The sequence below is a fragment of the Uranotaenia lowii genome, chromosome 1, assembly GCF_029784155.1.
Source record: "Uranotaenia lowii strain MFRU-FL chromosome 1, ASM2978415v1, whole genome shotgun sequence".
Taxonomy (NCBI): domain Eukaryota; kingdom Metazoa; phylum Arthropoda; class Insecta; order Diptera; family Culicidae; genus Uranotaenia; species Uranotaenia lowii.
Window position 1 is genome coordinate 7,612,906 of NC_073691.1, and position 21,137 is coordinate 7,634,042.

General features: G+C 36.8%; 3 protein-coding genes across 4 annotated transcripts in view; 1 reads left to right on the plus strand and 2 right to left on the minus strand.

Moving 5' to 3' along the window:
- LOC129749392 (uncharacterized) overlaps nucleotides 1–12,971 on the minus strand; it is a 30,293-nt gene extending 17,322 nt beyond the window's left edge. The window contains exons 1-2 of the mRNA XM_055744361.1: nucleotides 11,149–12,971; nucleotides 5,229–5,390 (exon numbers count right to left, since the gene is read on the minus strand). Coding sequence (XP_055600336.1) covers nucleotides 5,229–5,390; nucleotides 11,149–11,185 — 199 coding nt within the window. The 5' untranslated portion in view covers nucleotides 11,186–12,971. The remainder of the gene's footprint in view (nucleotides 1–5,228; nucleotides 5,391–11,148) is intronic.
- Nucleotides 12,972–18,029: 5,058 nt separating this feature from the next.
- Nucleotides 18,030–20,154, plus strand: LOC129750433 (lysosomal Pro-X carboxypeptidase). Of its 2 annotated transcripts, none has more exons than XM_055745455.1 (4): nucleotides 18,030–18,165; nucleotides 18,308–18,487; nucleotides 18,575–19,615; nucleotides 19,678–20,154. In XM_055745455.1, exons 2-4 carry the CDS (start codon nucleotides 18,333–18,335, stop codon nucleotides 19,907–19,909), a joined length of 1,428 nt encoding a protein of 475 aa, XP_055601430.1. In that variant the 5' UTR covers nucleotides 18,030–18,165; nucleotides 18,308–18,332; the 3' UTR covers nucleotides 19,910–20,154. The 2 variants fall into 2 exon arrangements, with proteins under 2 accessions (XP_055601430.1, XP_055601431.1); XM_055745456.1 differs by having other exon boundaries at nucleotides 18,042–18,165; nucleotides 18,319–18,487.
- LOC129750475 (trafficking protein particle complex subunit 1) lies at nucleotides 20,045–21,064 on the minus strand. Its single transcript, XM_055745458.1, has 3 exons — nucleotides 20,832–21,064; nucleotides 20,560–20,769; nucleotides 20,045–20,328 (listed from the first exon to the last, which is right to left on the minus strand). Exons 1-3 carry the CDS (start codon nucleotides 20,925–20,927, stop codon nucleotides 20,200–20,202), a joined length of 435 nt encoding a protein of 144 aa, XP_055601433.1. The 5' UTR covers nucleotides 20,928–21,064; the 3' UTR covers nucleotides 20,045–20,199.
- Nucleotides 21,065–21,137: the final 73 nt, after the last annotated feature.

The window sequence follows — 21,137 nt, forward strand, 5'->3', positions numbered from 1 at the left end:
AAATTTGGTTGATTTACACCCAATAGTAAAAAGAGTTATGCCCTGTTGAATGTGTCGCAATAATTTCGTGTTCGCCCTTTAGTTTCCTAGAACCAGATGCATTAAAGTGTCTAGAAACTCTTGAAAGTATGTAAATTCAGAAATAAATATGGACAAAATTTGGCAGCTAATTCGTCAAATTTGATTATAGTTTTAAACGTTACAAATCATGTCCACCATTTAATACAAAAATGTAATCTACATCAACGACAGGTGAACTTATAAACTTCAACCAATCAATGGAAACGTTTCGAAATTCGGACGATCGATAAAGGACGTTGTCACGTTGTCTAAGTTGTTGTCGGCTTCGTTACGAGAAATGTTCTTGTGTGCATCTGAACGTTTAGGCAAAATCCCGCTGTTCCCAGCGGGTTGCTTATTTCGCATATTTGCCGGCGCTTTGCCTTTTAAACAATATAACTTTTTTTTTCTCGTGATAGATACAATGTTTCCAACTGACACATAGAGGTAGCGAGATAGAAAAAAATGGAAAATTAAAACTACAATCTACTAGCCTACTAGGATCACGTTCCATCAACGGCGGCTGTCATCGTAGTTCTCAAGTTGTACCCTTCTTAGGAGCTGTGAACCGAAATCGTGGCCAACTGTGGGACATTATTTACAAAATGGGTGACCTCTAGGACCCGTTGCGTTGTGTTTTCCTGCCTGCTTGGATGACCTCCTGTAGGGCTGTTTCGTGTGTCCGTGTGCGGGACAAACACACTTCCAATTTGCTTCGACAGAAGTTATGCACCACCATATGCGCAGGGCCCCGGCATATTTGTTTAACAAGGTTACCACCATCCTGACCCTACATCACCATTTTCCCCCACCAAGCCTCAAACAAAATCTAAATAGGCGAAAGCACAAGTTGTTTTGAAAAGTTTTCCTCCCGTTTTGCGTTTCTTGGCCCACACACAAACAAACACACTCACCTACGACTGACAATATACATACGTTCGTATGCGAGTGTGGGATGGGTGGATTAAAAGCTAACGAAATGTCGTAATGAGTCGAAGAAGGGAGGAAACAAATAAATGCAAAACCAGCAGCAGCGGCCACCGGAAACTGCGGCCAGTAACGCGAGCGTAATAAATTTATTAGGACATTGTTTGTAATATATTTGTTTCCTGGCTGGATGCTAGCGGCGGGCTTAGGGAGGAGTTAACTGGAAATTAGTGTGGAATAATAATGCCGCCGCGCGCTAAATATGCTATCATGGTGCAAACCGGGGCGAAAGAAACCTTTTAGCCATTTGTTGAATTTTGCAGCGTGCATTCTAAATTTTGGCCGCCTACGGCTTAATATTTCGGCAGTTTTGCTTACCATTCAAAAGAAGTGGAAAACACACACTGCGTGTCAATCCGAAGCTTATCGATTGCATTACTAGATTTGTTGCCCCGAGTACCGAACTGAAAGTATTTATCACGAATATAGTCTTTTATCAACCTTTTTCTTGTAATTAATTAAGAAATTCTATATGGATTGAACTATTTTGATGATGCGGTAGGCTTCAGTATTTTTTTCACATAGATTTTGCGATTATGGCACAAAAGTTCTTGAACTTTATCGTTTCAACTCCAACTAACGAAGTACTACACAAAAAAATTCCAAATACTAAAAAATACTTCCAAATCCTAGTCCGATCCTGATCAGGCTTTCGATTCTGATTCCTATCTTAATTCTTAACCTAATTATGACTCGGACCTACTCATCCTGAACCCGATCCTAATTCCGATTCTGGTTCCAATTCTCATTTTGATCTTGGATCCTGAACCCGGAGATCTTGGGTCCTGATCCCGCATCCTGAACCTGTATCCTGATTCTTCTGTATACTGAACCCGGGTTGTTATCTCGGATTCCGGATCATGATCTCAGATTCTGATCCTGATCTTGACTCTGCATCCTAGATAATTCTGTTTCGGCATTGGTTCCTGATCCTAGATCTGGATCCTGATTCGCATTTCGGATTCTGATCCTGTTCCTGATGCTATCCTGATCCAGGATCTTGAGATACTGACCTTATCCCGTGACCTGATTCTGAAAATGATCAGGGATTAAATCCTGGATCCGGATCGAGAATCCTGTTGCTGGATACCAATGCCGTATCCTTGTACAGATCCCGTATTTTGATTCCGTCCTAGATAGAGGTCTCTTTTTGTTAACTTTTTCATCGATATAAGGGTCAGGGTCAGAATATGATTAAGAATCAGGAAAATGCAGGGGAACATGCCCTATTATGCGCCACCTAAGCGAATCGCTGATTTTCTATGTATTCCACGTACAAATTGTGTTAAAAATGGGTGTAATCGTTGAAGAAAAGTGTTTTCTACAAAAGGCTATGATTTTTTATTACTCAAATTGCTATAGTTGCTTCAAAAACTTGATTTTTAAAAACCATATTCAAAGCCACAGAACAAAACTGTGTTGCAAATACGCGCCGCTGTGTATTCAATTCGCGCCTAGCAGCCGAACACACCCGAAAGCAGCCGAAGACCGAAAACACACCAATACTTACAGACACTTTGACTGAAAAGAAAACCAAAATGGACCAATCAAAATTTATAAAAAATGGAAAAGTAGATTTTTTGGGCTGAATTAACGCTCAAAATATGGTTTTAGAGTTTTTGTTCATTTTCAATGAAAATTGGCCTTTTTGAAAAATTAATGCTTTTTTCAGCCTACTACGATTGGCCCGTTATAACGAGCGCATCTTATTAGGAAAGAAAGTTATTTGCTGTTTAACAGGGGTATGTCTTTTTACACTGATAAACAATAAATTCAATTGACAGCCCTGCAGGGTGCCTAGCGAGGTATTGCGTGACGACTTTCCATCCAACACTTCGCCAGGCTCAAGCATTGACGTCAATTGATTTTCTTTCTTTCTTTCTTACCTAATAAGATGCGAAGTTACGGTCTTCGACAAAGTTGTTCAGCGGAAAAATTTCCTTTAGGATTTTTATAAATTGGCGCAAAAACCATCAGCTGGCTCGGTTCCACAGACGAAACAAAAATGATGTTGATTTTTCAGTACAAAATATTCAATTTTCCCATACAAACCTAAAAGTTCAAATTTACTCATGTAAACGTTACTTAAAATTTTTGCAAAAAATCATGGATGAGTTTTGGACCAAGACGAAGCTTTTTAGGCCCCAGGGTTTGAGAAATTCCAAAATGACCCCAAATCGACTCAGTCTAGTGCACAATGTTTCAGAATCCCTTCACACTTGAAATTCAGTGCAATCCCTTCCCATTGCCAGATTTAGCTCAAATTTTAACCAATTATCCATTATTGATCAATTTCTCATCTAAACATCAACTAAATATTGTTGTAAATCGAAATATATTGTTGTAAATTGAAATATAATGAATACCTCAATTTCATGTTAATCTCGTGAGAAAGCAGCCTTGAGGCTACAGGAAAAATTCGAAACTTCCTGCAAATCACAGGAGGAAAAAATTTCGAACCAACTGGTGATTTTGAAAGTTTTTTTTTCCTGTAGTGTTTTTCTATCCTGAGAACCTCCTGTCATTTTCAGCTGTTTGAAATACAGGACGAAATCGTTCTAACCACAGGAGAAAGATAAAGTGTGTAAATATATTTAACTACGATGTTTTTTAAAATGACCAAAAAAGGTACCCAAAAAAGGTACCCAATTCAGGCAAGAACGTCTCGCTTGAAAAAAAACAAGCATTCTTTATGTAGAAAAAAACACGAGGAATCGAATGGTCTACACTAGGGTTACCATACGTACTCTTTTAAAAGTACATGTACTCTTTTTCGATCGAAAAATGGGCGTACTCTTCTTTTTGTGAAATTTTACGAAATGTACTCTTTTTTTATGAGAGCTATTTAATCAGAAAAATGAAATTGTTTGTTTCAGGATATGAAGTTTGTTTACCGTATCTTATACAAGAAATACGAAAGAAATACAACTTACAAAACAAAATTTTCAATACCTTACCTAAATATCCCGTATACCTAAAGGTACCTTTAAATCGTAATTTACAGTGAGCGCAATAACCGCCTTTGAGTATGCAATAAACCCCCGAACAGTTAACAAAGAGCACAACAGCAATAGGCTCAAATGCTTCCTAGCGCACAAATGTAACATGTTGTATGTTATTTGTTCAAAGGAAATAAACGCACCTAAAATCTCTTCTTGAAATCAGGTATTTTATCGAGTTTGGTGGGGTTTGTCAGCAAAGCATCAAATACCTCTTTTCCTTCGAATAATCCAAATAGGAATATTCAGTCGCTGACTTTTTTCTTTTTATTAGTAAAAAAAATATGAGAAAATTTATAATAACACTAGTTTACAGAATTTTTAAACAAAGTAAACTGAAGATCACTTTCAATGTGAAATCGGGTGCTGAATCCGAAAATGAAAACTAAAAAAATCTCAGTAGAACAGTTTTTGATATGAAATTTGGGAAAAATTAAAAAAGGTACTTGTACTCAAATTCCAATATCAGTGACTGCATAACGTGAATTCGAAATCTCTTTTTTGCATATTAAAGATGAATAAATTTGCTACCGATCATCCGAATTTTGTTTTTTCGGAAGATCAACGGTATTGCTAATATTAATGACTTTATGATAGAAAAAAATAGAAAAAAAGCATTTTTTAGAGAAAATTTTGTTTCAGCTAAAGTTTTAGACTCAAAGGTAACATTTAAGAAATTCGTTTTTTTTTGTACTTAAATATCGTTTCAAAACAAAGATTCCAAGTGGTTTTTTTGCGTCACATCAGCAATGTTCAATTCAAATTTTACATTTCCAAAAAATGTTTGCTCCTATATTTCGATGAATCAAGTTTAAAAAACCATAAGGTAGATTGCTACAAACGGAATTCAAAAATTTTATCAGAAAGCGGTGTAGACCAATCGATTCCTCGTGTTTTTATTGCATAAGAAATGATAGTTTTCCAGAATTTAGTACAGTTTAGGCGATCGACACAGGAATAGGTACTTTTTTTAATGAAAAAAAATCTCCATTGTGCAATGCATTGTAACGTCAATATTTCGAAACCACTGAACAGTTGTTTCATTTTTAATATTTGACAATTAAGTAGCCAATAAATTTATATTAGGCGAAATTCAGGGCAGTTTGAAATTCCATAAAAAAGTATTTGAAAAAAAAAACCAAATATTTCGGACCAAAATTAAACCAAAAAAAAACTACTCACGGATTGTGTGCACGGTTTTTGCGGGTAGCGTGTTCTCGTCGCAGCACAGAAATGTCCCCGGCGTCGCGAAGCACCACTTCCGGTTGATGTAGAGGAACAGCACCAGCATCAGAGCGATGAAGCCGAGGGCCGCTCCGAGGACCGTCGTGGTTTCCATGGAAACTGCAATATGCAAATGGGAGAGAGAGAAAAAGAAAGATAAAATCTTTGCAAATGGAACAACGTTGGATAGCTATGGACCGCATGCTAATTGGAATCGTTTCGCCAGGCATGGAGTCTAGACATTGGCAACATTAGTTTTGTTTCGATAAAATCTGGGCGTTTATCCATTTTGATTTTGAAATCTCGGTTAGAATGGAATAAATAAATAGTTCTAGCTCCATTTTCGTTTTGTTTTTTTTTTTTCATTTTTTCTTATCAACCGTTTAGATTAAAATTTAGATTATCTTCAACTTGCATGGAGGAAAACCACAACCACAATTCAACCCAGCACTTCTTAGATCGTAAAAATTGGGCTTCCATTCATTGAACCATTACTAGCTCAGCTCTTTTGCCATCATTACACACGTGCTGGGTTCTGAAAAATGTATGAATTGAAAGTCTTCCCCCTCCACAGTACAGCGTGAAGGTATTGGAAAACGACGAGGTTCAAATTTTTTCCCCAAACGTACTATTAGACTTGTGTGCCCGTTGGTAAATTTTCCGTATCGCCACTTTCTAGCACCCCTTGGACAAATAATGGTGACCATTTCCGTCGCTAGACTAGAGAGAGTAGGTATCGGAAAAACGAACTCTATGGAGCCACCATTAGAAGCATACATGAGCACATATGTCCGTCCGTCAAAGCTCCTCTATACCTAGTCGTCGTCCTGAGACTCCTCTTTTAGATATCATAAATATTAAAATTTATCGCCGTAAAATGAGTCATATTTCCATGAATAAATAACACTCCGGTTTCCACTCAAGCAAGTCAAGAAGACAGTGGCCACTTTAGCCGAGGATCGGCGCGTTCCTTGCGGCGTAGTTCGGAACACGGTCGGTCCCAACAGGCCGTTATAATTGTACGGAAAATAACAAGTGTTTTTTCAAAAGGTCCCAATCTATCAGCTTTCAACTTCACTTCATTTGAATAGGCTTACGCAAAATAGGGATTTCCCCCTGTAAAACGACCTCTTGAAAACCTACGCAACAATCTGGGTCCGCCAGGTTTTTTTGTCCCTGGAGCCCTGCCTTATTGGATGCAAGTGTGGTGTTTCCATATGGTGCGTGTCCTGTTCGTTCGCCTGAGTGTGTGTGCGTATGTACATATGTCTCCTTTGCATGTGGGGACGACGACGACGACGACGTGCGACAAACTTTTTCCCTCAAATGGGAAATTTGAGGCAGTCGAGCATTGTACCTATTCAGTACCTAACCTAACTAGGATGTGGTTTCACAATAACGATGATATGCTACACTAAAATCGATAGTGGGGAGCTTGCTTTTAAATAATTTTCAATTTATTACATTGCAGCATTATTGTAGGATAGAAAACATTTGGTTATATTTAAAGATGGATTCTATTGGGTTGGGAGATAAGTTCGTAGCGTTTTTAGATCTTCCCAAGCAACCAAAAGTCACATATTTACTTGAATGAAGGCATTGAAAGTTACATATTGGCTGACAAAGAGAATTAACTGCCCAATTCCCTTTAGTGAATTTATGTACTCATTAATGCTCTTGAAAGTTGCAAAAGTGATTAATATGTACGTTATATGTGACTAGTTTTGCCCAATTCCCATTAGGGAACTATATGTGCTCATTAACGAACTAGAAAGCTGCAAAAGTGATCTATACGTACGTTATACGGGACTTAAGTCACATAAAGGGCACAAAAGTGCTCAATACGGGATTTGATAAGTCGCATAAAGGGCACAAAAGTGCTCAAACGGGATTTGATAAGTCACAAAAAGTGCATTGATGTGCTTTCAAAATCAAATCACCTCTTCGAGTTTTAGTTTCAGTTAGAACAACATCTAGGCGTGGTCTCGTGGTAGCGTGTTGTAGCAATTGAGCAATTTGTCGAGTTTGAAATCCGGCGCGTGGTATCATGGCGGCACCGTTACAGAACACAGTAAACAATCAATAGATTTTATGGAAGCTGAATTAAGAGGCCGCTGGAAGCTGAATAGAAGATCATTAAGACTTTTTTGGAACTTGAAAGTATCAATAAGAACTTAAATTTTGAGCTGCATAGAACGTACTTCATATCAATGATGGGGCTGAGTAAGCGTTTTTGTAACTGTTTTATGGGACTTTTGGTTGCTTGGGTTGTTTTGTTAACAATGATTGGTTCATTATGGGCAAAGCGAAAATACGCATTTGATAGCTTCTTATATGCTGCCTTTGGAAGCTCAAAAACATAATTTAAAATGAGAAATGGCCGATAAACATGAGTGTGGTAAAAAATGTCATCACAAACCAATGATGTGCATTTTGTTAATTTATCCAAAAAGAATGACCTGTGTGAAATTTACGTTCAACCGATCATTGAAAATCACCCATCGAATGCTTCTAAGACATTGGAAACTAGAATTTTCATCGAGTGGTCTTTTCATTTTTCACAAGAATTGTCCCTAAAACTGAACAATTGATAAAAAGTTGAATATTACTTATATTAAAAAGTTACAAAAACAGCTAAACATCCATCCGAAGGTGTTGAGCCTGGGATCTAATGATGTGTATCGAGGAGGAGTAGCCACACTTGATAAAATTACTCCTTGGATAGATAGATAGATAGATAGATTAAGTTTGCCAGAATTTTAACAGCACATGTACGGACCCGAAAAATTCGGGCAATTTTATACAAAAAACCTGGCAAAATCCGGACATTTGATTTCGAAATTGACGACAAAAAATTGACGGCGACAATATCCGGGAAAATTTAGTCAAAAATTTTTAAAAAATAAAAAAAAAATTTTTTTTGTCAAAACTTTTGACAAATTTTCAATCGTATTTAAGGCTTCCGAAAAACCTATCATGATTATTTTTTAAAAAGTGCTCGAAAAAATTCGTTATGAAGGCCTAAATAAAAATTATTTTACAACACAATTTGTTTTTTTCTCGTTTCATTAACCAAATAAAGTTCATATGTCCGGGCAAAATCCGGGTATTTTTCAATGAAATCTGGGCGACCGGGCCGTGCCAGACTGTTAGCCAATTTTGCATTAAATATCCGGGCAATCCGGCAACCAGGCAGCTAGCAGTTGCGGATTAGAAGTCCAGTTGAAGCGAAGGTCGCCAGTTCTAGTTGAATGGCTTAAAACAACATCATATTTTAAAACTAATAACATTCCTTTGCAGGAACTCGATGATGATTTTGAATCGGGAAAAACAACAGCATTGAATACTTAGCAAAACTTCCATGGAATATGCCGTTTTTCGCAAGCTAAAAGTCAATTTCTTTTCTACCCATGTTTTTGTATGTAAATCTACGTTGATTTTTCTAACTGTGTACCACAAAACCCCGGCGCTCCATCATTCGACAATATCCTTGCTGGTTGATTGTTTCCATCCAGCTTTGTCTTGTAATGAGATATGGGATATGTTTTGTTTGGTTCATTTCAGACATATTCAATGCGATTACGCTGACAGAACAATGACAGCGAAGGAAAAACTTGTTAGTACCGGCCCGGCATAGAATCTTATGTCGATAATTCCGCTTCCAAGAAATATCACTACTGGAGTAAAGTATGATTTTTGGGTGTAGTGGGCCCAAATAACTTTGGAAGGAACTTTTCAAAACCTATTCGCGCGAACGGACGTTCTTTTTGCTCCCGAAATATCGATTCGTTTATCGGCCTTTGTTCTGCTCCGCCATCGCTGGTCAATTTGATGACCCATTGTTGCTTCCTGCTCACCCGATTTCGTCAGCCGTTTGGGACCCAATTCGTGGGACACTAATACTGTATTTGTTTTCTCCCCTCGATCAGTGTTCCACCGTACCCGACAAAAACAAACACAAATCGTCGCCAGTGTATTGCTACCTCACTCACTCACACGCTCTCTCGCAACACTGGCAAAATTATCGGTGGGCCACCGTCCGTAAGCAAAACTCCACCAGGTCAAAACCAGTGCAACACCGTCCGAATAAACAAACAGTTTGACAGCACCTAGTGGTGCACCAGTGCAACACTAGTGCACCACTCGGCATAAACAAATACGGTATAAGAACGGAATCCTGCGACCTGGACTGGAAGTTTAATGACTGTGACTAACCAATCCAGTTCTCTCTCGAAGAATCCCATTATGTAAGGTTACTGACTGTGGCATCCCAGTATCTTTGCTCTCTCACCATGAGAGACATTTATGAGAGGCAATCTTTCAACATCAGCGATAGCAATCGCTAACATAACTAAGCTCTCTAGTATCTAGAGATCAATAATGTTGGAGTGTTGCCCAACTCAGGTAAATGCCATGCCAATTTTTTATAATGTTTTGAATCAAACCAAAATTCCAGGGTAGTTTTATACATACATTTAGTTCAAAAATCAAAAGAAAAAATAAGTCGATGGAGCCTTGAGTGTAAAATTGAAAGCATTTTCGGTCGATGTCCTCCATCAAAGTCTTTACAGTGTCATCCGGTACCAGTTTTTCAGTTTGTTTTCCATTTTTTCAACATGTTCTTCTCGTCTTTGAATGTCTTCTTGCTCTTTCGAATTTCCCGCTATATTATTGCCCAGTACTGCTCCACTGGGCACAGTTCCGGGCCGTTTGACAGGTTCATGTCCTTTGGAACAAACTGGACAGATTTGGCCTCATACCACTCCAGGACAATTTTAGAATAGTGGCATGATGCCATATCTGGCCAAAATAGCGGAGCTTCGTCGTACTACTGCAAGAACGGCAAAAGGCGCTTCTCGAGGCACTCAGATATGTAGATCTCTCCATTTACTGTGCCTTTTGTCACGAAAGGCTCACTCCTTAGTCCGCAAAACAAATGGCCTGCCAAACGAGATATTTTGAGGTGAACTTCGACATTTTCTTCTTCTTGAATTTGTCGTCCACATCGAACTTGCTCTTGCCGGTGAAAAACTCTAACCCCGGAATTTGCTTAAAATCGGCTTTTATACACGTTTCGTCGCCCATCACACAGCAGCCATATTTTGTCAGCATCTTCTCGCAGATCTTCCGTGCCCGAGTTTTAGCCGTCGATTGTTGCCACTCATCGCGATTTGAGAAGTTCTCTACCTTGTATGTATGTAGTACAGCTCTCTTCTTTGAATTCTGGACTTAGCTCTGCGACATGCCGATCTTTTTAGCCAAATCTTCAAATTCTTCAAATTGCTTTAATCATCCGCTTCACCTTTCCGGTTGCGACATGTCAGAAAATTCCAGATGTTCGGAAAGAATTTGTTTTCTCGACTTGCGTTGGTTCACCTCCATTTTCGTCGAATCGAAAAACACGACTTCGAGTTTGGCAGCACGTAAACAACGCACATCAATGAGAAAGTTTGCAAAATTTGGTTGATATTTACCGAATGGTAAAACAGTTATGCCCTATTGAATGTGTCGCTATAATTTTGTGTTCGCCCTTTAATAGCTAAGAGGGAATACGATCGCCCAATAGGACAAGAGGAGTTTCAACACCATATTTTTAAGTTTTGGAAATTTATATTGCCAAAGATATTTTAAATGAGGAAAAGTTCTTAGATTTCGAATCACTACTGAATGATTGTCGTTGAATTTGTCGATTCAAGAGAAAGTGGATAGTGGCATTATAATGCTCCCATGAGCTTTTGAAACTATCAAAAGGACCATTTCTGGCTTATTAGATTGGGAAAGAGCCCTCCTAAACAGCGATAGACTTCTCAGAATCGCACCGGGCCAAGTGAACACATAATATTTCCCGACCCAACCCACTTGAGAAAAAAATACCTACCGTTCATGTAGTTATCGACACCAGCAATTAAAATCATGATGATTAGTCCAGGTGCTGCTGCTCGTGTCTGGCTGCCGTTTTCTCCTTTTTTTCTTCTTGTTTGAAGACACCACCGATTTCCTTCCGATGGATAGGTAAATTTGCTCGGGGACCACTATTCCCGTCTGCTGGTCGTTCGTCGTAGAACACTTCAATTAAGAACCAAAAAAATAACTAACAGCTAACTACTGATGATTGTTTTTTTTTTTTCAATCTTCTACTTTTGTTGGTTTATTTGGTTTTTTTCTCTGTTAGTTGTGCTACATTCAACTTGACTGATAGCACGCAAGTGGGATTAAAAATTTAACAAACCACCAGGTCTAGTTTTTGTCTTTGTTTCTGCTGTAGCATAGATCAATGATAAATGAATTTGGAGGGGTAAACTTTCATTCTTCTTCAGTTGTTTCACATTCACTTCACTGGATCATCAGCCGTTGGGTTTAGAAGTTGGGTGGGGAAGGGAGATACTTCTTGATTCCGTTGCGCTATCATTGTTTATATTTTTCCGGAAATTGCTTGTGGTCTTTTGTTTCTACACCTTATCGATCCGGGGAGTACTTTTTCTTCCGTCTGATTCCGAATGAAACTGACACATCAATGTTCAGCTGGCACACGTGCTCTCGCCGACACTTGAAGGAATTACTGAGCACGCGAGCTTTCACAGAGTTTTGTTACTTTTCCGAGTGATGGATTTCACATGTGGTGTGTTTTTCGCGTCTTCCTTGTGGAAGGAAAACTTTGAGAACGAGAGAACTTGTGGTTAAGTGAAAGGACCTCGCTCCCTCTCTGTTGTTTTTTTTTCGTGAGTTTGTCTTTCTTCCTTCTGCTCTCTCACTCGATGTTTTGAATGTTGTTTGGCAGGAAAAGTCCGTTGCTTGATGCTTGCGAAAGGATTTTTTGACAGAAGAACTAGACTCTCCCGGTTGCTCCCCCAGATGATGAGGATGCTCGAAGTCGTGTGTCACAAAATTTTCTACGCATTTTCCGTACTGCTCTCTTGCTCTGTATCCAAAGCTGTTCTCACTCGCACTCGCAGATGGGTGAAAAATTTTCAATTAATTTTCCTGCTGCCACTGACCGATCAATTTTTCAGCTTCAGAAAAGATGAAAATTCTTACTATTTCTTCACCTTTTGATGCCTCAAATATTCACTTGCACTCCATTTTCCGGCAATATTTTCCACACACGAACCTAATCTGGCTTACGTTCCTCGAAGAAAATCCAAATATGTCGCATTTGGACGCTTTTTCTGCAACTAGATTACCATATTCAGTAATCCATTTTCATGTCCGAAAACTTTTTTCGGTCCAAGTAGTCCACCCTCATTGGCAGCTTAAATCCAAACACGTTTCGATCTATCGCGGCACAGCTCGATCAACCATTAAAAACCCTTTTCCCAGGAATTTCTGCGTTTTGAAATCCCCTGATCAGAAAATACAAAAATCCACAACACATACACACACGATTCCAAACTTATTTCATACCGAAAATCTACAGCTTCCAAACTACTAATTCCACATTTCACTACAAAACGACAACCCGTTTCCCAAAAAACTATTCCAAAAACCCAAAAACAAGGTTTCAGCACCAACAAGGTTCAACGATCGGGGGCAAATGCACTGATTTTTCCCATCACATTCCGGGAACGAGAGAAAAAAAACCAAAATATGTTGCTGCTGCCATCAGCAGCAGAATCAGGAGGAAAAGTTGCTGTTAAAAATTGTTTTTCGCCTTCGAAGGATTTGCAGTGCCCCGTGCAGTGCTGTGTGTGCTGCGCGGAGAAAAGCTCGGTCGGAACTGACCAAAGTCAACGTTTTCTGTGGCTCCCGTCCTTATGTTGTGAAGATTTGGGAAATTCGTTTGACTCATCCCGACACGGAACCGGGAGATGTGAGCTTTCAACACTCGATTCCCTTGATTCTCTCTCAAATTTGCTCTTTGTGTGTTAGCTTTTAAGAATTTTCCCGACTGACTGACAAGCTGTGAGCTTTCGGTGGAGTGGAGCTTTTCAACTCCCCAAGAAGGGAAGACGAAAACATAAAACGGAACAAAAACAACCGATCTGACAATCCCAATGTCACTTCAGCTTTGATCAAAAGCTCATTTCTACTTCAATTTTACATTCTCGCTACGTAGTCGACTTCTAGCAGAATTGAAATCGATGCGAACGCATGTAAAATCTAAGAGCGTTTGGATGATGTTCTGCTCTTTCTTCTCCAAGTCATAGGGGATGAATAACGTCCAGGCGTCATAAATGGGTTCTGCCGAATTGAAAAGTAACGACAATAGAAAATAAGGAAAAAGAATTAACAATAAAAAAAAATTAAATTAAACCGAACTTAATTTTGAATTTTTTTAGATTTTTGTTATTTTTGTCATTTTTGTCATTTTTGTCATTTTTGTCATTTTTGTCATTTTTGTCATTTTTGTCATTTTTGTCATTTTTGTCATTTTTGTCATTTTTGTCATTTTTGTCATTTTTGTCATTTTTGTCATTTTTGTCATTTTTGTCATTCTTGTCATTTTTGTCATTTTTGTCATTTTTGTCATTTTTGTCATTTTTGTCATTTTTGTCATTTTTGTCATTTTTGTCATTTTTGTCATTTTTGTCATTTTTGTCATTTTTGTCATTTTTGTCATTTTTGTCATTTTTGTCATTTTTGTCATTTTTGTCATTTTTGTCATTTTTGTCATTTTTGTCATTTTTGTCATTTTTGTCATTGTTGTCATTTTTGTCATTTTTGTCATTTTTGTCATTTTTGTCATTTTTGTCATTTTGGTCATTTTGTTCATTTTGGTCATTTTGGTCATTATGGTCATTATGGTCATTTTGGTCATTTTGGTCATTTTGGTCATTTTTGTCATTATGGTCATTTTGGTCATTTTGGTCATTTTAGTCATTTTTGTCATTTTGGTCATTTTGTTCATTTTGGTCATTTTGGTCATTATGGTCATTATGGTCATTTTTGTCATTATTGTCATTATGGTCATTTTGGTCGTTTTGGTCATTTTTGTCATTTTTGTCATTTTTGTCATTTTTGTCATTTTTGTCATTTTTGTCATTTTGGTCATTTTTGTCATTTTTGTCATTTTTGTCATTTTTGTCATTTTTGTCATTTTGGTCATTTTTGTCATTTTTGTCATTTTTGTCATTTTTGTCATTTTTGTCATTTTTGTCATTTTTGTCATTTTTGTCATTTTTGTCATTTTTGTCATTTTTGTCATTTTTGTCATTTTTGTCATTTTTGTCATTTTTGTCATTTTTGTCATTTTTGTCATTTTTGTCATTTTTGTCATTTTTGTCATTTTTGTCATTTTTGTCATTTTTGTCATTCTTGTCATTTTTGTCATTTTTGTCATTTTTGTCATTTTTGTCATTTTGGTCATTTTGGTCATTTTAGTCATTTTTGTCATTTTGGTCATTTTGTTCATTTTGGTCATTTTGGTCATTTTGGTCATTTTGGCCATTTAGGTCATAATAGTCATTCTGGTCATTTTGGTCATTTTGGTCATTATGGTCATTATGGTCATTTTTGTCATTATGGTCATTATGGTCATTTCGGTCATATTGGTCATTTTGGTCGTTTTGGTCATTTTTGTCATTTTTGTCATTTTTGTCATTTTTGTCATTTTTGTCATTTTTGTCATTTTTGTCATTTTTGTCATTTTGGTCATTTTGGTCATTTTTGTCATTTTTGTCATTTTTGTCATTTTTGTCATTTTTGTCATTTTTGTCATTTTTGTCATTTTTGTCATTTTTGTCATTTTTGTCATTTTTGTCATTTTTGTCATTTTTGTCATTTTTGTCATTTTTGTCATTTTTGTCATTTTTGTCATTTTTGTCATTTTTGTCATTTTTGTCATTTTTGTCATTTTTGTCATTTTTGTCATTTTTGTCATTTTTGTCATTTTTGTCATTTTTGTCATTTTTGTCATTTTGGTCATTTTGGTCATTTTGTTCATTTTGGTCATTTTGGTCATTATGGTCATTATGGTCATTTTGGTCATTTTGGTCATTTTGGTCATTTTTGTCATTATGGTCATTTTGGTCATTTTGGTCATTTTAGTCATTTTTGTCATTTTGGTCATTTTGTTCATTTTGGTCATTTTGGTCATTTTGGTCATTTTGGCCATTTAGGTCATAATAGTCATTTTGGTCATTCTGGTCATTTTGGTCATTTTGGTCATTATGGTCATTATGGTCATTTTTGTCATTATGGTCATTATGGTCATTTCGGTCATATTGGTCATTTTGGTCGTTTTGGTCATTTTTGTCATTTTTGTCATTTTTGTCATTTTTGTCATTTTTGTCATTTTGGTCATTTTTGTCATTTTTGTCATTTTTGTCATTTTTGTCATTTTTGTCATTTTTGTCATTTTTGTCATTTTTGTCATTTTTGTCATTTTTGTCATTTTTGTCATTTTTGTCATTTTTGTCATTTTTGTCATTTTTGTCATTTTTGTCATTTTTGTCATTTTTGTCATTTTTGTCATTTTTGTCATTTTTGTCATTATTGTCATTTTTGTCATTTTTGTCATTTTTGTCATTTTTGTCATTTTTGTCATTTTTGTCATTTTTGTCATTTTTGTCATTTTTGTCATTTTTGTCATTTTTGTCATTTTTGTCATTTTTGTCATTTTTGTCATTTTTGTCATTTTTGTCATTTTTGTCATTTTTGTCATTTTTGTCATTTTTGTCATTTTTGTCATTTTTGTCATTTTTGTCATTTTTGTCATTTTTGTCATTTTTGTCATTTTTGTCATTTTTGTCATTTTTGTCATTTTTGTCATTTTTGTCATTTTTGTCATTTTTGTCATTTTTGTCATTTTTGTCATTTTTGTCATTTTTGTCATTTTTGTCATTTTTGTCATTTTTGTCATTTTTGTCATTTTTGTCATTTTTGTCATTTTTGTCATTTTTGTCATTTTTGTCATTTTTGTCATTTTTGTCATTTTTGTCATTTTTGTCATTTTTGTCATTTTTGTCATTTTTGTCATTTTTGTCATTTTTGTCATTTTTGTCATTTTTGTCATTTTTGTCATTTTTGTCATTTTTGTCATTTTTGTCATTTTTGTCATTTTTGTCATTTTTGTCATTTTTGTCATTTTTGTCATTTTTGTCATTTTTGTCATTTTTGTCATTTTTGTCATTTTTGTCATTTTTGTCATTTTTGTCATTTTTGTCATTTTTGTCATTTTTGTCATTTTTGTCATTTTTGTCATTTTTGTCATTTTTGTCATTTTTGTCATTTTTGTCATTTTTGTCATTTTTGTCATTTTTGTCATTTTTGTCATTTTTGTCATTTTTGTCATTTTTGTCATTTTTGTCATTTTTGTCATTTTTGTCATTTTTGTCATTTTTGTCATTTTTGTCATTTTTGTCATTTTTGTCATTTTTGTCATTTTTGTCATTTTTGTCATTTTTGTCATTTTTGTCATTTTTGTCATTTTTGTCATTTTTGTCATTTTTGTCATTTTTGTCATTTTTGTCATTTTTGTCATTTTTGTCATTTTTGTCATTTTTGTCATTTTTGTCATTTTTGTCATTTTTGTCATTTTTGTCATTTTTGTCATTTTTGTCATTTTTGTCATTTTTGTCATTTTTGTCATTTTTGTCATTTTTGTCATTTTTGTCATTTTTGTCATTTTTGTCATTTTTGTCATTTTTGTCATTTTTGTCATTTTTGTCATTTTTGTCATTTTTGTCATTTTTGTCATTTTTGTCATTTTTGTCATTTTTGTCATTTTTGTCATTTTTGTCATTTTTGTCATTTTTGTCATTTTTGTCATTTTTGTCATTTTTGTCATTTTTGTCATTTTTGTCATTTTTGTCATTTTTGTCATTTTTGTCATTTTTGTCATTTTTGTCATTTTTGTCATTTTTGTCATTTTTGTCATTTTTGTCATTTTTGTCATTTTTGTCATTTTTGTCATTTTTGTCATTTTTGTCATTTTTGTCATTTTTGTCATTTTTGTCATTTTTGTCATTTGGTCGTTTTGATTAACTTTGTAATTTAGGTCATCTTTGTCATTTCAATTTAATTTATTTGATTTAGTGCTGAAAAGCGAAGATTGGAAACAGTATCGAAAAGAGCTGTTTTTCCTTGCAAAAGTACAGTCCACGACCTATTTTATCAGAAATTTTCAGTCATCAAAATGGTCGTCCGCATGCGGTTATTCAATAAGATTTGCTGCTTATAATAGACTAATAAATGAATTTGCAACTTTTTACATAAAAATTGTTAAGCTTTTTTGTATAGTAGAGAATTATTTTACACGGATCTGCACAATATCGCCCACCTCTGCAACACGGCTTTCCAACAATGTTACGACACTCATCCCGAGCAGGGATGCCAGGTGTTGAGGATGAAAAATCTGGGCAATTTTGAAAAAAAGTCTGTGTGTGTCTGTGCATAAGGAAAATCACAAATTTGGTACTAAACAAGAAATTAAATTTGGCGAATCGTGTGTGAGCGGGGGGGTTTGAGGTGTGTTTATGCTATGGTGTACGGGTTATTTTCGTGTTGATAACTACATAACAAACACTTTTTCCTACCACCTACCATGCCGATCTTATTTAAAAAACGATTGATTGGTCATATCAAAGAATACAAGTCAGATTTTAGTCTAGTCTGCCACTTACATATCAAATCTGATACATTAATATTGATTTTATCTGTCAATTTTGAAAGTCTGTAAAATCTGGGCACTCTCAGCAAAAATCTGGGCAAAATCTGTGTCTGACCAATATCTGGACGAAGGGCCAAAAGTCTTGGTTTTACAGACAAATCTGGGCACCTGGCAACCCAGATCCCGAGCGCGACAAAACCTGAAAACGTGCAACAAAAAGGTCACTCATCGCGATAAGTAGTTATCAGCTGGGCCTGGGCTGCCTGTAAGCATTCTTCCAGCCGCTGGAACGCCACATTTCGCTACTATCTTTTGCGTCTGGTGGTCAGAATAACAGGCGGACAAAAGGTAAGCATTTGTTGTGATAATTACGAATAAGATAACAACAAACTATCAACCGAATAAAATATTGGTTGAGCAGAGAATTTGTAGCAAATTCTGTGAGCCGGTTGATTATGTAAATGAGTTCTAACCGGTCTAGATTCCTTAGTTTTGTTTCAGATCCGATCCCAAAAATGTTCCGACAGGATGTGTCCATCCTAGTGGGCGTCACCATACTCTGTCTACTGGGAATGTCCACAGGTACCAATTACCAGTACCAGATCAAGTTTCTCGATGTGCCTTTGGACCACTTTAGCTACGTCAATGACAGCCTCACTTTTAAGTTAAGGTGAGTCATCCCTCCAGTCGGTTGATCTTTAAAAGAGATTGCTTGTTAATTCAATTAAAAATGAATCGACTTTTTTTTATGTTTTAGGTATCTGATCAACGACACCTACGACCCAACCGGATCTGGTCCAATTCTATTCTACACCGGAAATGAGGGTGACATTGAACTGTTCGCTCAGAACACTGGTTTCATGTGGGAGATTGCTCCTAAATTGAAGGCTTCGCTCGTTTTTGCCGAACATCGATTCTACGGCAAGACGCTTCCGTTTGGGAATGCTTCCTACGAGTCCCCGAAACACCTGGGTTACCTGTCGTCGGAACAAGCGCTGGCAGATTTCGCCCATTTGCTAACTGAGATTAATCCCATTGTTCCGGGTCGTCGGAATCGGCCAGTGATAGCTTTCGGTGGTTCGTACGGTGGGATGTTGGCTGCCTGGATCCGTATGAAGTATCCCCACTTGGTGAATGGGGCCATTGCTGCTTCGGCACCAATTCGGCAGTTCTATACCGATTGTGGCATTTTCAATCAGATCTTGACCACGGTTTTTAAAACGGCTTACAAAGAAGAGTGTGCTTCAAATATCGCAAGGTCTTGGGATGCCCTCCGAAATTATTCTTCAACAGCCGAGGGATTGAAAACGTTGCAGGATAAGTTCAAGTTTTGTAACAATGTTACAAAAGCCGAAGACATCACTGGAACGTTTTTCGATTATATGAATGACGTTTACGGGAACCTGGCTATGATCAATTATCCTTACAATAGCACCTTCCTGGCCCCAGTTCCGGCATATCCAGTGAGAGAGTTCTGTGGGCGTCTGGCGCAGAACTACACCGGACTAGAGCTGATAAACCATCTGCAAGATGCCTTGAGTATCTACACCAACTACACCGGAACGACCAAGTGTCTGAACATCGCATCGGCCTACGACAGCAAGATGGGAGACCAGGGATGGAACTTCCAGTCCTGCACCGAAATGTACATGCCAATGTGTGCCAAGGGACCCGGCAAGGATATGTTTCCGAAGCAGCCGTGGGACGATAAAAAGTACTCGGACAATTGTTTCAAACAGTTCGGGGTGCGACCTCGCAACAAGGCTGCTCTTGCCATCTACGGTGGACAATATTTGGAGTGAGTGCCACTTCTATAATCCTCTTTGATCTTCATAACTTTTAACCGGACTTTTGTTCCAGTGACGCATCGAACATCGTGTTCAGCAACGGGCTGATGGATCCGTGGTCCGGAGGTGGTGTCCTGCGTTCAAATAATCCCAGCATCACGGTGATTTTGATTCCGGAAGGTGCACACCACATCGATTTACGTGCCGCAAACGAAAAAGATCCCGGCTCGGTCATCGCTTCACGTCAGATCCATTTGCAAAACATCCAAAAGTGGATCAAGCAGCACTCCAAACGGCGAGTCTAGAGAATCGCTCTTTGCGTGCCAACTTTCTTAAACAAACAAACAAAGGTTAATCCCCCGGATAAAAGGATCTGAGGACCACTTTTTCCAAACCCAGATGAACTCAGTGCTTTCGGAACAAGAACAATTAGACTTAGCTAACCATGTCAGAAGAAAAACTTATATGTAGTGATAGATAGTTTTCCATCAAATTTGAAAGCAATAAAATACTTATATTCGTAAAAAAACATAAAGTTTAAATCCACAAATTGGAAATGTGTTTTGAGTTTGTTTTTATGAAAATATTTCTGTTTTTATACTACCTTTGATCCAAAGAGCGACGATTGGGTTACAAACTCGTCCAACTTTGTTTTGAACAGCTCGGAGGTCACAGGAGTTCCAATTGTCCACAACGGGTTCCGGACTACGTATTCCACCCAAATCTGAAACATATTTGATTTTCTTTATTGTTATAAAATTATTATAAACTTTTGACATGATCATGACGAATTTATATCAATTTTATGACAAAACTGAGTCAAAATCATAATACAATTGTAAAGTTCATGAAAAAAAAAAATTAAAAAATCATAACAAAATCATGACAAATCATGAGACAAAGTTCTGTTAAAAAATGTGACGAAATGAATGCATTTTCTTGTTCTTGTTCAGACCTTACTGTACAGCTGCAGCAGGAACTCCTTTATGCCGGAAGCGGTGTTGTCCGTGTTGAGCACGAACTTCAGCCCCGAGGATACCTCCACGTAGTGCAGTGCGTACTTATTGGTTTTGTAGTAAAGGAATCCCTCCTTCGGATCGATGGGGGAAATTTTGTTAACAAAAGATTTCAACGAAAACAGCATCCCGTACATCAGCTTTGCTTCCTAAAATAAGTGTTAGGTTTATGGAAAGTCGTAAAAGACTGATTTGAGTATAGTTCACTTACTTCATCCTTGGTGATTCCGGATTGCTTCAACCGGTTCCATTCACCGTAGTACAGAAGGGTGCCAAATTTGTCGAAAATATACAGATTGTAAATCATGATTTGTTAACTATTGAGTTCAACTAATCTTATTCCTATTTATTAGCACTTAAACCAAAAATTTTCCATTTATTTTAAGATTTTTGTTCAAAGTGAAAACGTTTTATTATTTTTTTTTTGTTTACTGACGAAGCGTGACAAAACACAAATTTTGTGAGATCCCGATGCAACATAAACAAACGCACTGTGCAACATAATTCAGACGGGCGT

What these genes read in the sequence shown, in the direction of transcription:
- LOC129750433 (XM_055745455.1), top strand. Translation starts at nt 18,333, where the DNA reads ATGTTCCGACAGGATGTGTCCATCCTAGTGGGCGTCACCATACTCTGT. An exon ending in AGCCTCACTTTTAAGTTAAG is followed by an intron (nt 18,488 to 18,574) that starts GTGAGTCATCCC and finishes TTTATGTTTTAG; the next exon opens with GTATCTGATCAACGACACCT. An exon ending in TACGGTGGACAATATTTGGA is followed by an intron (nt 19,616 to 19,677) that starts GTGAGTGCCACT and finishes CTTTTGTTCCAG; the next exon opens with TGACGCATCGAACATCGTGT.
- LOC129750475 (XM_055745458.1), bottom strand. Translation starts at nt 20,927, where the DNA reads ATGATTTACAATCTGTATATTTTCGACAAATTTGGCACCCTTCTGTAC. An exon ending in CCGGAATCACCAAGGATGAA is followed by an intron (nt 20,770 to 20,831) that starts GTAAGTGAACTA and finishes CACTTATTTTAG; the next exon opens with GAAGCAAAGCTGATGTACGG. An exon ending in TGCTGCAGCTGTACAGTAAG is followed by an intron (nt 20,329 to 20,559) that starts GTCTGAACAAGA and finishes AATATGTTTCAG; the next exon opens with ATTTGGGTGGAATACGTAGT.